The sequence below is a fragment of the Notolabrus celidotus genome, chromosome 13 (genome assembly GCF_009762535.1).
Source record: "Notolabrus celidotus isolate fNotCel1 chromosome 13, fNotCel1.pri, whole genome shotgun sequence".
In the NCBI taxonomy this organism is placed as follows: Eukaryota; Metazoa; Chordata; class Actinopteri; order Labriformes; family Labridae; genus Notolabrus; species Notolabrus celidotus.
In genome coordinates, this window is record NC_048284.1 from 29008324 (window position 1) to 29024556 (window position 16233).

Genomic DNA, 16233 nt, shown 5'->3' on the forward strand with positions numbered 1-16233 from the left:
GACACCACTTCTCCAGATAAGGCACACAAAAGCCCGCTTGGCCTTTGCCAATGCTCATCTGGACAAAGAAGAAGACTTCTGGTCTTGTTTTATGGTCAGATGAAACAAAAATGTAATTGTTTGGCCACAATGATATCACAATGGTATCCTTCATATAGTGTAAAAAAGGAGAAGCCTTTAACCCTAAGGAAACCATCCCCACTGTCAAACATGGTGGTGGGAACCTAATGCTTTGGGGGTGTTTATCAGCCAATGGACCAGGGAACCTAATCACAGTAAACGGCACAATGAAAAAAGAGCAATACATCAAGATTCTCACCAACAACATCAAGCAGTCTGCAGAGAAACTTGGCTTTGGGCACCAGTGGACATTTCAGCACGACAACGACCCAAAACACAGCAAAAGTGGTAAAGAAATGGTTAGTGGACAAAAACATGAACGTTTTGCAGCGGCCCAGCCAGAGTCCTGACTTGAAACCAATTGAGAATCTGTCGAGGGAGCTAAAGATCAGGGTGATGGCAAGGAGACCCTCTAACCTGAAAGAGTTGGAGCTCATCACTAAAGATGAATGGGCAAAAATACCAGTGGAGATGTGCAAAATGCCGGTCAGCAATTACAGGAAGCCTTTGATTGCTGTAAAAAGCTGATAAAGGCTTTTCTATTGATTTTTGAGAAGGGTATGAATAATTTTGGACATGCCACTTTTTGTTCAAATGTAAATAAAAGCTGAGAAAAAAATTTTTCCACAATAATGCCTCTTGTACATCGTCTTATTACCTTCTGGGAGACGCCTGTGTCATTTCCAATCAAGAAAAACCTTGCTGGTTGAATAAAAGTAACTGACCAATTACCTTAAGGCTGATTTATACTTCTGCGTCTCCCCTACGCAGCAGGGGCTGACGCGGACATGAGCCCCACATACTTGTGCGTCAATGTGTCCGTGTCACGCAGCAATTCTCCGCCGAAACGCTTGAGGGCAGTGCGGTCTCTCTGATAGCCGGCCGCCTGCTTCCGGTCCCGCTACGATCTCTGTTTACTTTTCCACAGAGTTTCAGAGCGTGTTATGTTGATCTACAGCTGATACATGTTGCTGTTTATCATACAGACATGATTACATGAAGAATAGAGAGGAGGAGATGAAATACACGGATGATGTGCGGCCGATGTCCAGGATCCCAGAAGTGATATGAATGCGGGAAAGACAAAGCTGCCGAGCGGACCAATCACAGAGCTTGCGGTCTGTGTCGGCTCTACGCGTAGTTACATTTTGGAGGAGGTGCACATCAGCTACGTGCGTAGGCCTCGGCGTAGGTATGGGAGCTATGCGGACCCCCGGCGTAGGGTACGCCGTCGATTCAACGCAGAAGTATAAATCAGCCTTTAACCTCAGCCCCTGTACATCATCGGTTTCGTCATCAATTTCACTTCCTTGTAACATAAACGTAAGTCCTCACAAGTCGGCACTTTTCAACAGCAAAACACGCACAGAGAATGGATGAAAAGCGAGGACAACAGGCAGGACAAGTGACGATGACAACGTTGTTATTTATAGATACTAGAGTTATTATTTGAAGTGCTCAGTGTTAGCTTGGTCACCTACCTGCAGCAGGTGTGCTGTGTGAACCAGCTCTCCCCTCCTCCATGCATCTGTCTCATCTTCATTGAGGAGTTTTACCCCTGGTGTGCGTTTGTGACAAAGACACAACCGGGGGATGTCTGTTTACTATTTGATGTTTGACGTTTTTGCCTCTATTACAGTAAAAAGCTCCACGTCTAGAGCTTCATTTATTCCAGTTTGGTGATACATCAGACACATTTAGTAAGTTTGGATCAACTCCTTGGGTGCTTCTCAAAGCTCTAAATTGCAGTCTCCTCGCTCCTCGGCCGAACCGGAAGTACTTACTGACGCGCCATTTTAACTTGCGTCCCAAAGCTCTTAACGCTGCTGGAGGAGAGAGGAGCAAGGAGACTGATCTGAGGAGGGATAATCGAGGAAACACGAGAGCAGACTTTGCGGAAGTCTTTTCTCTGACAGACATGCCCCCTTATCGAATATCACTCACTGATTGGACGCTGCAGCGGCTCGGACTTAACTGAAACTTAACATCAGCTGAGTTTGATAACAGAGAAAAGACGGACCTTGAAACAGTCACTAAGGGTGCCCTGAAACAGACCTTAAAACAGTCACTAAGGGTGCCCTGAAACAGACCTTAAAACAGTCACTAAGGGTCCCCTGAGACAAATCATAAACATACGTCTGTTTCTAAATATTCTGTATGTGATGAGCTGAGATTAAAAAGTGTTTGATGTGAGTTTTAAACACAAAATACTGAACGCAAAATCATAAATTCAATATAACAGAGGATTGATTATGTTATATCTGATTGTTTTTGTCAGATTCACTGTCTAATGAAATGGATTAATAGAGTCTAGAATTCTAACTAACCAAACAACTTAACTATGGTTTAGTTACTTTAGTCACTTATATTACCGTTATACTAACACAGTAAAGTGATGAACGGTCTCAAGAAACTTCAGCATCTCTCTTGTTTTGGGGTTCATCCTGTACAGATGTCTGTTAAGGTTTGAGCTCGTCTCTTTCCTTGATGGGTCTCTTAAATCTCCAACATGTCGCTCTGCTCTCACTGCATTTACTTTGAATTTTTTGAAATAAAAATGCACGGCTGGAAGAGTCTTTTAATCCTGACAGACGTCATGTGAACGTGCAGGCAGGCAAACACTCGTGCCAGCCCTCGCTCTGAACGGATTACATTTTATGAAACATACAAAATCTAACATGAACATTAAAACAGTCTGTATCAATATATAAACCCGAGTCCTCCTCTCGGTCATCCGAGTCCTTTTGCAGTCAATGCTCGAGTCCGAGAACAAATCCAAGTCATCAGTGCTCCAGTCCTGCAAAACGTGACACGAGTCAGAGTGCTGGACTCGAGTACTACAACACTGCGCGAGAATATGTTGTGTTTACTTGCTCTATTTCCTTGAATGACTTGCTCAATTCGTCCGGTCCAAGACACAAATTTTTCGTGATAGGGAGGGACTGTTCCCACACCACAGCAGTCTGTTGTTATCAAACATGGTTAAGCTCGTGGACATTGAATGGGGAAGCTGGTTATTCTAAAGGGGCAAAGCTAACTTCCTACTACAACCAAGCGGCAACCTCCGGTCTAAAAATATGAGTCAATGAGGAAGTGTTAAAAGCTGCAGTTCATCAAGGATCCGCTTGAGGCTGGCTCCGGAAGTACCGGAAGTCACATACACGTGAATGGGAAAAAGACGATCTTTGCAGCATTAATAAACATGTTTACGGCCTGGTACAAAAGATGAGTGTAGTCTGAATAGCGCATTTCTCGATGTCCTCTCACTGTGAGGGGGGTGAATTTTTATCTAATTCGGCAATTTTGAAGATATTGAGATTACTAGTCTTCCGATGAGAGGCACAGCTCCCTGTGGGAACACTGTAGCTGTTGGCTAGGAGGCTCAAAGCCCGCCTCTTTACGTCACACTGGCTCGACAGCAGCAATATGGCTGCTGCTGCCGATTGGCTTCAAAACAACGTCCAGAAACAGATGGGTGACGTCACGGATACTACGTCCATATTTTTTACAGTCTATGACTACAACCCATAGCTGGATTCAAGTGACAGACAAAGTTTTCACAACTCACCAGATAATCCTCCTCACTCACCTTCCTCACAGTGAGCTCCTGATTATTTCTGATCCCATAAAAAGTAGGTAGAGCCACAGAGTTTGGGGAAGCCGTACAGAAATTGAATCAATGTGTCCCATATATTCCAGACGTATGAGTCTCTGCTGGTCCATACGTCACATACCACGTCACCAGGTGATCTGCACTCTGATTGGCTATCGCACTGCGATAGATTCGCTGGAGTTCAGATATTACAACTCTTGCGAATCATTCGCTTGAATGTGCATAGTTTGCGCGATTCGCGCCTTTTTGCATTGCCAGATTAGCGTGATTCGCGCGGCCAGACCACTACTCATGTCTATTCCAACTCTGCATTGAATTTGCATGCAATTAATTCGCGTGAATAATTTTACACACAACACATCATAAAACAGGTGAGTCAGAGGAAGTTGTTGTACAGCATTAAATACAAAACTGCCCATGCTTATCACTTTGAACCTCATTTTTATTTCCCCATGGCGTGTCAGAATATAATTGTTGTAATACCTGGTAGCGCCACAAGTTGACACCACCTTTCTGTGTCAGTCTGTTACATACAGATAAGTTGTTAGTACCCTCTGAAGGCTGATTTATACTTATGCATCAAATCAACGGCGTAGCCTACGCCGGGGGTCCGCATAGCTCCCATACCTACGCAGAGGCCCACGCACGTAGCTGATGTGCTCCTCCTCCAAAATGTAACTACACGTAGGATCGACGCGCACCGCAAGCCCTGTGATTGGTCCGCTTGGCGGCTTGTATTTCCCACATTTTCAACACTTCCGGGATCCCGGACACCGGCTGTGTATTTCATCTCCTCCTCTCTATTCTTCATGTAATCATGTCTGTATGATAAACAGCAACATGTATCAGCTGTAGATTAACATAATACGCTCTGAATCACTGTGGAAAAGTAAACAGAGATCGTAGTGGGACCGGAAGGAGGCGACCGGCTATCAGAGAGACCGCACTGCCCTCAAGCTTGAGTCTGCAGTTTTTGTAACATGGAAATCTCTATTCATTCTCTGTCGAGCCTCTGAGCTAACTGGCTATCCGGAGTGGCTAGTTCTCCACCTACACACCAACTAACGTTACAAGCACTCAGTTTTATATCGTCAGGGCTGCAGCTGAAATATTACGTCTAAAAACTGTCTCACACGACACAACTTTAAATCAAAGAGAGAGATCACTGGCCACGGTTACATGATGTTTTTTAATTCAGAATGAATTATTCAGAACTAAATAATTCAGAATTAAAGTATTCTCCTTCGCGTTTACATGGAAATAGTAACTCCAAATTCAGGTTTACATGGAAAACATGTTTGATCGTCTTTATTCAATTCCGCTTAAGGTCTGGGGCTGGGAAAGGTTCTGATTGGACAGGGGCTGGCGTGACGTATTTAGGTCTACCAGTAGAAAACAGACTCCAGTTACTGCTTTTTTATTTTTGGTTACAACATGGAAGACCACACAATAAGTAAATTTTCACTTAGATTTTGATTATAGTTTTGAGTAAGCAGCTTGACACAAACATACTGCTTCACTTTCTTCAGCTGAGGAGGAGAAGAGAGATAGAGGACCGGAGAAGGGAGTGATCTCGGCTCGAGTCCAAAGCTTGCTTTGGGCAGCCATCCTGGAATATGTGCCTGCCAGCGTAGAATATGTGCGTCATGGCGACAGGACAAGGAAACGAGTATGCGCAGAACGACCGGAATTAGTTTAAAGCGGAATGAACGTATACATGATCGAGGAATTATTCAATTCAGATTTAAAATCAGAATAAACCAGCCACTTACTTTGGATTTCAGTTTCATTCGTAATTAGGTGTTTACAAGGTCTTTTTAAATCTTTTTAAAGAGCATTTGATTTTTATAATTAAAGAGGAATTAAAAGTATCATGTTAACATAGCCACTGTCAGGGAATAGACAGTTATTATTATCAGATATATCTGCACTAAATGATGAGAAATAAGACATCATTAGTTCATTCCCTCTCAGTGTTTTTGTCTTATCTGCAGTTCTTCTATCATGATTGGAAAACAGCTGTGTTGATGTTAATCTGGATTATGTGTTTACATTTTTCATATTTTTCTAACATCAGTCCTCTAAGTTTGAAAAATATGTTGATGTGCTGCAGGCTGTTCGTGTCTGTGATTGGTCATAATTTGCGTGAACGGCGCAGCAATATTGTCAGGATAACTACAACTTTGTGTGACCGCTTAGCGTGATCTCCTTTGTTAAGTTTAGTGAAGCCAGATCAGGAAAAAATATCTGGGAAATGTTGAATTCAGTTGGTAGTATACCCCTCAGCTCTGTTTAGGCTCAACACAAAAACGTCATCAGCAGACAAGAGATGTTTCATTAAGCTGTCACCAATCATGGACCCAGTATTTCAGGCTTCTTCAAGATAAAAAGAACTGAGCACATAATTCCAACTTTTCACCATATCTGACTCCAAATAGAGCTGAAACTATTTTCTCAATTGACCTGCTTCATCTGGTGGGTGTACCAGTAAGACATTATTCTCACCATGTGTTTGAACACTGCTCTATCACAAAGTTTATTTAACAGCTCTCTATGATTAACTCAGTCAAAAGCTTTGAAAGCACCAAGAACACATGAGAACAGATGAGTCTTGACTTCTATACCTGCTCACAGTTTCCTATAACACACAAGTACACAGGTCTGTGCCATTATTAGCTTTAAGATACAACCCTTGATAAATACAAAGCCTCCTCACAAAGCTGCTCCTCATCTTCAGTGCTTTTTTCAGGATCACGCCGCTACAGTAAATCCTATGAGATATGTTAAATGAACACAAATAAATTAAGAAACAATCACACTAATAAAATAATATAACACAACGTAATAATGTTGCACTGGCTTATCAAAACTCCTTGTTAAATGAACACATTTGAATTAAATGGAATTTATCTCCATTATTTATTATGTTCAGTGAGTAAGTGATTATTAAAACTCAGTTAAAAGTAACTAAAAACATTCTTGTTGATGTATAAAACAGCCCTTAATGTTTTCAGTACCTCACAATAACTGTGCTCTGTGTCACAGTGATTCAGGACCAGGTTTCATGGGAATTGAAATGCCCCACTGACATCTGTGCTGTAAAAGGATCAACAGTGGATCTAACCTGTTCGTACAATGATGTTTCCACAAGACGTGGCCTCATAAACAGAGTTAAGGATTGGTACTGGTTTACTAAAGATCAGGAAGGAGAACCAGTAAGACTGGGGACAGACATACGGCACGTACTTAGTGTGTCACGCAGTGGTGTTTCTGTGCAAGACACTGTGATAATCACAGACCTGAGAGAGAGCGACTCGGACGTGTACTACTTCAGAGTGGAGACAGAACAGCCAGGTGGAATATATACCAGTGATCCTGGAATCTTTTTGTCCGTCACAGGTAACATTTGGTAATTATGTCATAACATCCATAAACAACTGTTTTAGTGTTTATCTGTATTTGATGTTTTTGCTGACAGTGATGTATAAAATAACCTGTTACTTCTCATAGATCCAGAGCTGCAGGTTCAGGTGAGAGGACCTGATCCTCATGGCCAGGTGTATCTGACGTGTCAAAGCAGTTGTCTCGTACCTCAACATTCCTCCTACATCTGGTACAAAAGTGGAGAGGAAATTCAGTCAGAAACGTCTTCTTCATATAATTTGAAGGACTTTACTCGTGCAGACAGCTATTCCTGTGCATTAGAAAGACACGAGGATTTCCCCTCTTTATTTGTCTGTGAGTTAACTTCATACTCATATCAGCAGCAGGTGGAGACTGATAACCACATGTGTTTATTAAACTGTTACTGCTGAGAAACTCTGTTTTAAAATTGTCATTTTTTGTTTTTCCAGGTGTCTTGGGTTCATCATGCAACAGAGTGTTGTACACTGACAGAAGAATCTGTGCTCCCAAAGGCTCATCAGTGAATATCTCTTCTAACTACAACAGTTATGAGAATATCACTTCCAAATTCTGGTTCAGTTCTGCACTTAGTCTCCATTGGAAAAATCCCACACTACCTGAGGACCTAAGTGAAGACTCCCAGTTTGCAGATCGTGTTCAGGTCTTCGAAACAGAGAGAGTTCGCTCCACTTTAAGAATCACTGATCTGAGAGAGAGTGACTCAGCAGAATACTGTTTCAAATTCAAGACACAGAGTTTTGAATGGACAAGCAGTCTACCTGCCACAACGCTGACTGTCACAGGTAACCGTTAAAGAACGTTTGAATACTGGAAACACTGATTCAGCTGTGTCATCATGACTCTGTTGTGTTTTCCAGGGATTTTATTTCCTGCATTTACAGGTGCATCTCAACAAATTAAAGTAATAACAAACAATATAAAGATAAATAATAAGTAAAATAATTATCATCAGTTATTTAAAAAAGTGAAAATGTAATATATTATTTAGACTAATTTTACATAAATTTAAACAATTCAAGCATTTCTCTGTTTTCATTTGATAGTTATGGTTCACAGCTCAACAGATAAAAATCTCAAAATTTTAGAGTCTCTCATCTCCAGTTTGAGTCAATCACTTTTCAAACAATGTAAAAACTTTGATTTAGTTCAGATCACACGACCATGAGGAAGACTGCTGGCCTGACAGTTGTACAGATGATGATAACAGAGGGTCACTGCTGGCTTTTCCCAGAGTGCTGTATCAAAGCATGTTCATGGAAAGTTGACTGGAAGGGAAAGTGTGGTAGGAAAAGGTGTGCAAGCATCAGGGATGAGCACAGCACTGAGAGGATAGGGAAGAAAAGTTGATTCAAGAACTTTGGAGAGCTTCACGTGGAGTGGACTGAGGCTGGACTCAGAGCATCAGGAGTCACCACGCACAGACGTCTTCAGGAAAGAGACTACACCTGTCACATTCCTGATGTCAAGACTCTCCTGAACCAGAGACAACGTCAGAAGAGTCCTACCCGAGCTCAGGAGACAAAGAACTGCACTGTTGCTCAGTGGTCCAAAGTCCTCTTTTGTAAATCGAGGTCCTAGAGTCTGGAGGAAGAGTGGAGAGGCACAGAGTCCTAGGTGTTCCAAGTCCAGTGTGAAGTTTCTGCAGTCTGTGATGGTTTGGGGTGTCATCTGCTGGTGTTGGTCCACTGTGTTTCATAAAGTCCAAAGTCAACACAGAGTCTACCAGGAGGTTTTAGAGCACTTCATCCTTCATCTGATGACAAGCTTTATGGAGATGCTGATTTCATTCTCCAGCAGGACTCATCACCTGCCCACAGCACCAAAACTACCACCAGATGGTTCACTCACCATGATGTTACTGTGCTTGATGGACCAGTCAACTCACCTGACCTGAACCCCGCAGAAAATCTGTGGGTCTGTTTGTCAGGAGAAACCCCCGACCCTTAACAGACCAGCTGAAGGCTGCTATCAAAACAACCTGAGCTTAGAGAACAAAAAGTAAAAACAAACATTCTTCTCAGAAGTTAAACGTTTCTGTATTTCAATCATCTTTTGGTTGATCTGAGGAAATATTCAAATCATTTCAGATACTGGATTCATGATTTATATGAGTTATAAGCCATAATCATCAAAATGTAAATAGAACAGTTTCAAATATTTCATTTTACATGTATGAACAAATGAAAGTTTATCTTTTGAAAGAAATACAATGAAACTCTTTTATTTGGTAACATTGTAATTTGTTAAAATGCACCTGTATGATCTTAAATGATTGATAATATGAAAACTGTTATCTGATCCAGCTTTACAGGTGGGGGTGACAAGAATATTAGCCAACCAGTCTTCTACCTATGCAGACCTGGTGTGTCTCAGCAGCAGCTGCATCACAGCTCATGGTTTGTCCTTCACCTGGTTCAGGAACGGAGAGACAAATAGTTCCTGGCCAGAGACGACTTTCTATAAAGGCTGGATTTCTCTTGAAGAAGAAATCTCCTGTGCTTTCAGAGGACATGAACAGTTTCCCTCTCCACCAGTCTGTGAGTAAACACCACTGTGCCAGGACAAAAACTCACCTGCACAGTCACCGACCATTACACTTTACAAGTTCAGCTAAAACTGTACCTGGGTCCTGATGTATGCTTAAAAGTAGATACAACACAATTACTGAAAAAAGGACCAAAAAGAGCTCAGCTGATACTGCTCAGGTAGACGGTAAGTTGTGATCTAACACTTAGAAATTACAATGTTAAATATTTTCAACATGATGGCCATGTTATGTTCTTTACTGAGTGATTTAGAAGTTGGATAACCTTTTTATGAGGATAAATGTCTTGAGATATGTGCCATCTTGATCTGAAGATGTTCCCAGCAGAAATCCCATTTGCAACATGACAACAGAAAATAGTGTGAAGATAAGATATTAAGGTTGTGACTGAAACACGTTTTTGTTTAATGAAAAAATATCTGCTCATTTTAAATAAGATGTCAGCAACATGTTTCAGAAAATTGGGAAAGGAGTGTGTTTACTGTTGTGTTGCGTCGTCTCTTCTTTGAACAATACTGTAAACGTCTGTGAACCCAGGACACCAGTTTCTGGAGTTTAAAGTGAAATGTTGTCTCATTCTTGTCTGATAGAGGATTTCAGCTGCTCAACAGTTCAGGGTCTCCCTTTTCGTATTTTTAGTTTCATGATGGGTGACAGGTCAGGACTGCAGGCAGACCAGTTTAGCACCTGGACTCTTCTACTACAGAGCCACGCTGTTGTAAAACGTGCAGAATGTGGTTTATCATTGTCTTGTTGAAATATGTAAGGTCTTCCTGAAAAAAAGTCATTGTCTGGATGGCAGCGTATGTTGCTCCTAAACCTGTATATATTGTTCAGCATTAATGGAGCCTTCACAGATGTGTAAGCTACCCATGCCATGGACTCTTATGATCCCCATACCATCAGGGAGGCTGGCTTTGAACTGTGAGCTGATAACAAACCGGGTGGTCCCTTTCTTCTACAGGGTTACGGTAGAGGTCAGGAGTATAGGGGATCCATGATTCCAAAACTGTGAATCAATTAATCAATTATTTATGGAGCGCCTAATCACAACCAATTTTATCTGAAGACTCTTTACAAAAAGAGCAGGTCTAGACCGTACTCTATGTTCTATTATTAACAAAGACCCAACATCAAGACAGGATAAGATCGAGTCCCATCTTACAGACAGGACTCCGTCTGATCTCATCTCAATCCACCATGAGCAGAGCACTTTGCAGCATTTAGCAAGTTACAGCGGCGAGGACAAACTTCCTTTAACAGGCAGAAACCTCCAGCAGGACCAGACTCATGTTAGACAGATATCTGCCTAGACCATATCAGGGTTGGAGAGAGGGATAGAGGGAAATGAAGAAACAGAGAGATGATGGTGGTGAGACTGATAGTAGAAGTTGTAGCAGCTGGAGCTTGGCACATCGGTAGCAGCAGGCCGTCTACGGCAGCGATCAATAGTATCCATTTGTCAGACCAGAGGAAGTTTCCCCTTCACATCAATCCATCTTCAACGGGCTCAGGCCCAGAGAAGTCATCAGTGTTTATAGATCATGTTTCCTGTCAATGGTTTTTGGAAGTGATTTTGAGCCCATGCGGTGATTTCCATTATTGCAAATCATCATATTCTGTTTATATCAACGTGTAACACAGCGTCCCAACTTTCCTGAATTTATATTATAGCGTTATATATTAGCGATATATAAATTTATATATATTGGAAGTGTTAGAAAGAGCTTTGGGTTTTATTCCAAAGTTAAAATAAAGTTCACTCCATCACTGCAGTAATTTAAAGACATCCTCTGTTGACTTGTGTAGAATTGTTGTTTATATAATATGTAGGGAAGTGATTTGCCAACTCCGTCATCAGCACTCTATCCAGCCTCTGTGACACAAACTGGTAGAGATGATTTAAGAGGTTAAATCAATTACATTTCAACCAGCACTTATAAGCAAAAACACACCAAATCTTGAATACTTACAATAATGATTGATGTTATCTTCCTCAGATGCTCCAAAGGTTCCCTCAGTGCTGGTGACTTCCTCTGGTGAGATTCTGGAGAATAGTTCAGTGACTCTGACCTGTAGCAGTGATGCTAACCCAGAGGCTAAATACGCCTGGTACAAGAAAAATGGAGATCAAGACGTCCAGCCACTCAGTAACACGTCACAACTTGTCTTCAGCTCCTTCCAGTCCTCTGACTCTGGAGAGTATTACTGTGTAGCTGAGAACGTCCTCGGGAAGAGAACATCCAAGCTCCTCTTTGTTGATATGAAGTGTGAGTTGAACAGTTTTGTCTTTACTGAAACTGAAATTAGCTGAAAGTGGTCAAATGATCAAGAAGCACTGGGACCTGTACGGCATGTTTGTTCCATAAAGTGTTCTGTGTGAATTGAAGGTCAGCTGTAACCACAGGGGGATTATTTCACAAACATTTGCTGTAAGTTTCAGTAAAGTATGTCTAATATCTCTTTCTTTTATGTCCAGATAAATCAATGATGGTAATAAATGCCATCAGGTTGGCTCTAATGGCTGTGATCCCGATTCCGCTACTCCTTTTTAGTCTGTGGATGAGGTGGGACTGTTGAATTTAACAAATCACATTGCTTTGACTGTTTACTGTTTGTGAGTTTTAATGAAACTTTTGTTTTTCTTCAGTCATTGCCGAAAAAAGGCGACTCTGAGCTCCACCCCTGAACCAAACGAACCTGAAGGAACTGCAGAGGTCAGAGAGATATTGGGCCACACTTAATCACTTGATGTTATAATTTGTTGGTTAAATAAAGTTGCACTCATTGTGACGTTAAAGACATGATCTCACTCCCACCTCTTCAAAATGGCAGCTCAGCATGAGGTTAAATAGAAAAAACAAGGCTGACGCTTTAACACGGTTATGTTTGCAAAACAACAGTTTAGTATTTACAGATTCTACATAACAATGTAGGAGCTTTACTCAGTGGTCTGGATTTGTTTTTAATATGTTTAATAGTCTGAGTAGTATTGACCAATCAGATGTCAGCAGACTTGGGTGTCTGCAGAAAAAAACTGTTTGTATGGAGAGCAAAAGCAGGAGAAACACAATCCAGCATAATGACATCCATCGTGGGTAATCTGAGGAGGATGTATTTCTCTTTATAAACAGATATCTACATGAAGAGCAGCTAACAATCTAGATCAAACATTTACACTGAGAAACAAATCAGTTTGATGCCGTGTCACTAAAGACAATCAGCGTTCAGATGTCCTGACTTCCTGGAATGCATCAGCCTAACCTTTGTCCATTGACTAATCTGCATCATGTTGTTATATGATATAAGCAAACCTAAGGGCCTTTAGTAAAAAGTAAATCACAAGAAATTCAGTTTTGTCTTTGGGTTCATACCGCTGACACAAACCAGAGGGAGGCCACTGTGCAATATATTATTTACAGTGAAACTGGGACTCACCAGAAATAGATTAACCCCAGGAACTACTCCAATGGATGTATTGAACTAAGAAGTGACGGCACTTATTTTGCTGACATATCTGGACACTGCTCAGTTCTCATGTTGCTAATTAGACTGTAAACAATGAAGCCCACTGGAAATCAGTCTGCTGGAGGTTGTTTCATACTGGTTATTGTATCGTATCAGTCCCTGATGTATCACATCATTGTCACACCAAGGATACTCAAATCTTTTTTGCTGCAAAGCCCAAAAACCTTCATCAGTCTCATGTGTCTAGATTACCCTGACAAAACTGAAGTACTGTTGAGAGGACCAGACACCTTCAGCACGACTGTTCAGCGGTTCATTGGTCCAACTAAATATTAAACCCACTGCTAAACATCTAGGTATCATCTTTGACCAACATATGACCTTTGACCATCGGATCACTAAAGTTGCAGATATTTTCAAGAAGCTCCTCAAGACTAGTCTGCACAGAGAAGCCTTCATGTAACCCTCTACTTCAGTTTCATGGTTGTTTTGCTTTGTTTCTTTTACTTCCTAGTGTTTGCGTGTCATTTTGATTCTTTTGTTTTATTTCCATGCTTGGGGATCACTTTGTAACCAAGTATTTTAAAAGTGAGGTACAAATTAACTTGTACTTGCTTCTTAAATACTGGCTGCACCGGAGTTACCGAGAAGTTGACCATCATTCCAAATGGACTATTTCATTCTCAGACAATAGCCAATGGGCTCTGAGACTGCAGTTTGGTTGATTAGGTACCAGTTTCTACTTCAACTCAACAACAAGTTAGTGGTCAGCACCCAGCAGTGACTCCAGATGAAGTCACATGTGGGAGTCATATTTTGAGTCACTGGGTCACTGTCTGAGCTCATTTAAGACTTGAGAGTGAGAAAAGGATGATATTTATTTTTACAAAGTTTGAAACCACATTGACCAGAGATGTCTCTGTACCACAGATCAATTTAAGCTCAGTTTAGCTTCAAACATGTCATAGAAGATTTACTTATAACATATGACTGATTTTGATTCTCATTTATGATGCCTTTTATTCTCATCCTAATGTTGCTGGCAGATTGAGTCCGATCCTGATAACATCAGCACCTCCGCCTTGAACAGCATACCTGCAGTAAAGCCACAAGACATCGAGGAGCAGGAAACTCCTGTGTGAAGGTCAGTGTAGTTTAAACCTGATGCATGGAAAGTACGACAACACATGAATTCATCAATTAACAAATCTAGAAAAAACCTCCTACTTGTGTTTGAGAACTCACTCATCAGATTGTTGGGACTTTCTGCAGATGCAGTCGAACCGGAGTGATGGCGTGTGGAAGAAAAACTGAAAAATTCCAACATTGCAGCGGTGGAGTGAAGAGCGAGTTTGAAGAGGCTGTAGGGGGGTGAATGGGAGCAGAATATTTTCATTGAATACAAGCTTTGATTTCACATGTGCAGTTATAACACATATATGTATTTTATGATGTGTAGGTATGATATATATGTAGTTTAGGATGTGCAGGTATGATATATATCTAGTTTAGGATGTGCAGGTTTAAGGTGCTGTGTCCACTAATGCCTGTTTTCTATTCAAACCAAATTTAAATCAGCGTACAATTTCTAAATCTAGATCTGCTGCAAATGCAATGACAACACAATGTCTGTCAATAGTTTTCACAGTTTCTTGTGAAGACGCCATTGAATTAAATTTAATATGAAGCTTAAAGAGGATTTTAAAAACAGAACTAACGGTCTCTACTAGAGAAAGAAGAAGTGCCACCGGACAATTTTCATAACCTAACAACAGCAAATGCTGGTGAGAAGCGTTCTGAAATTGAGGTCGTTGGCGCAGCCTGCTCAAAGAAAAAACATCTTAGTGGACACAGGTTTTAAAATATATGTTTAGTTTAGGATGTGCACAAGCTGATCATGACAGGGATGGTTGTGTACCTTATACAGTTAGCACTGTTGTTTATGTTGTGTGCTTTAATGTGATGACAAATCTGAAGACTCTTTACAAACAGAGCAGGTCTAGACCGTACTCTGTGTTTTATTATTAACAAAGACCCAACATCAAGACAGGATAAGATCCAGTCCCATCTTACAGACGGGACTCAGTCCGATCTCATCTTAATCCACCATGAGCAGAGCACTTTGCAGCATTTAGCAAGTTACAGTGGCAAGGACAAACTTCCTTTAACAGGCAGGAACCTCCAGCAGGACCAGACTCATGTTAGACACACATCTGCTGAGACTGAGTTGTGGTTGGAAAGAGGGATAAAAGAAGATGAAGAGAGAGAGAGATGATAGTGGTGAGATGATAGGGGTGAGACAGATAGAAGTAGTTGTAACAGCAGCTGGAGTCTGGCACGTTCACAGCAGCAGGCCGTCTATGGCAGAGATCCAGACGAACATACAAGACAAGGGAGCTCAGGGACTAGAGAAAGGTCTATGGTTAGAAACTGTAATGGGACATCGAGGGTTTAAGTAAGTGATAGGGAGACAGAGAATAGAGAAGGGAAAGATAGGGTCCCAGTGTGTCAGTTCCCCCGGCAGTCTAAGCCTATAGCAGCATAACTAAGAGCTGGTCCAAGCCTAAGTCAACTCTAACTATAGGCTTTATCAAAAAGGAAAGTTTTAAGATGACTCTTAAAAGTGGAGAGGGTGTCTGCCTCCTGGACCCTGACTGGTAGATGATTCCAAAGGAGAGGTGCCTGGTAGCTGAAAGCTCAGTCTCCCATACTGTTTTTAGAGTCTTTAGGTACGACGAGCAGGCCTGCATGTAGGGAGCGTAGTGTTCTAGAGGGGTAATAGGGCCCTGTGAGCTCTTTAAGATACGTAGGTGTCTGACCATAAAGGGCTTTGTAGGTCAGAAGAAGGATTTAAATTCTATTCTAGATTTTACGGGGAGCCAGTGTAGAGAAGCTAACACAGAAGAGATGTGCTCTCTCTTCTTACTTCCAGATTGTGTATATATGTAAAGGTTTATGATGAACCGCTTCATGAGTGTATAAATGTGGGAAATGTTTGAGTATCGACATGGAGAGTGAAGTGCTGTCAGTGATCTGTCAGTTGGTTGCGGTCAGACTGGAA

The 16233-nt window shown here is 41.4% G+C and overlaps 1 protein-coding gene across 1 annotated transcript; it reads left to right on the forward strand.

Moving 5' to 3' along the window:
• The first annotated feature begins 287 nt into the window (after positions 1 to 287).
• LOC117824600 (sialic acid-binding Ig-like lectin 6) lies at positions 288 to 15143 on the forward strand. The gene is made up of 8 exons (XM_034700137.1): positions 288 to 408; positions 7588 to 7941; positions 9463 to 9696; positions 11705 to 11974; positions 12184 to 12271; positions 12355 to 12421; positions 14219 to 14316; positions 14445 to 15143. The coding sequence occupies exons 1-7, from the start codon at positions 288 to 290 to the stop codon at positions 14312 to 14314; spliced, it is 1230 nt and encodes a 409-aa protein (XP_034556028.1). The 3' UTR covers positions 14315 to 14316; positions 14445 to 15143.
• The last annotated feature ends 1090 nt before the right edge of the window (positions 15144 to 16233 follow it).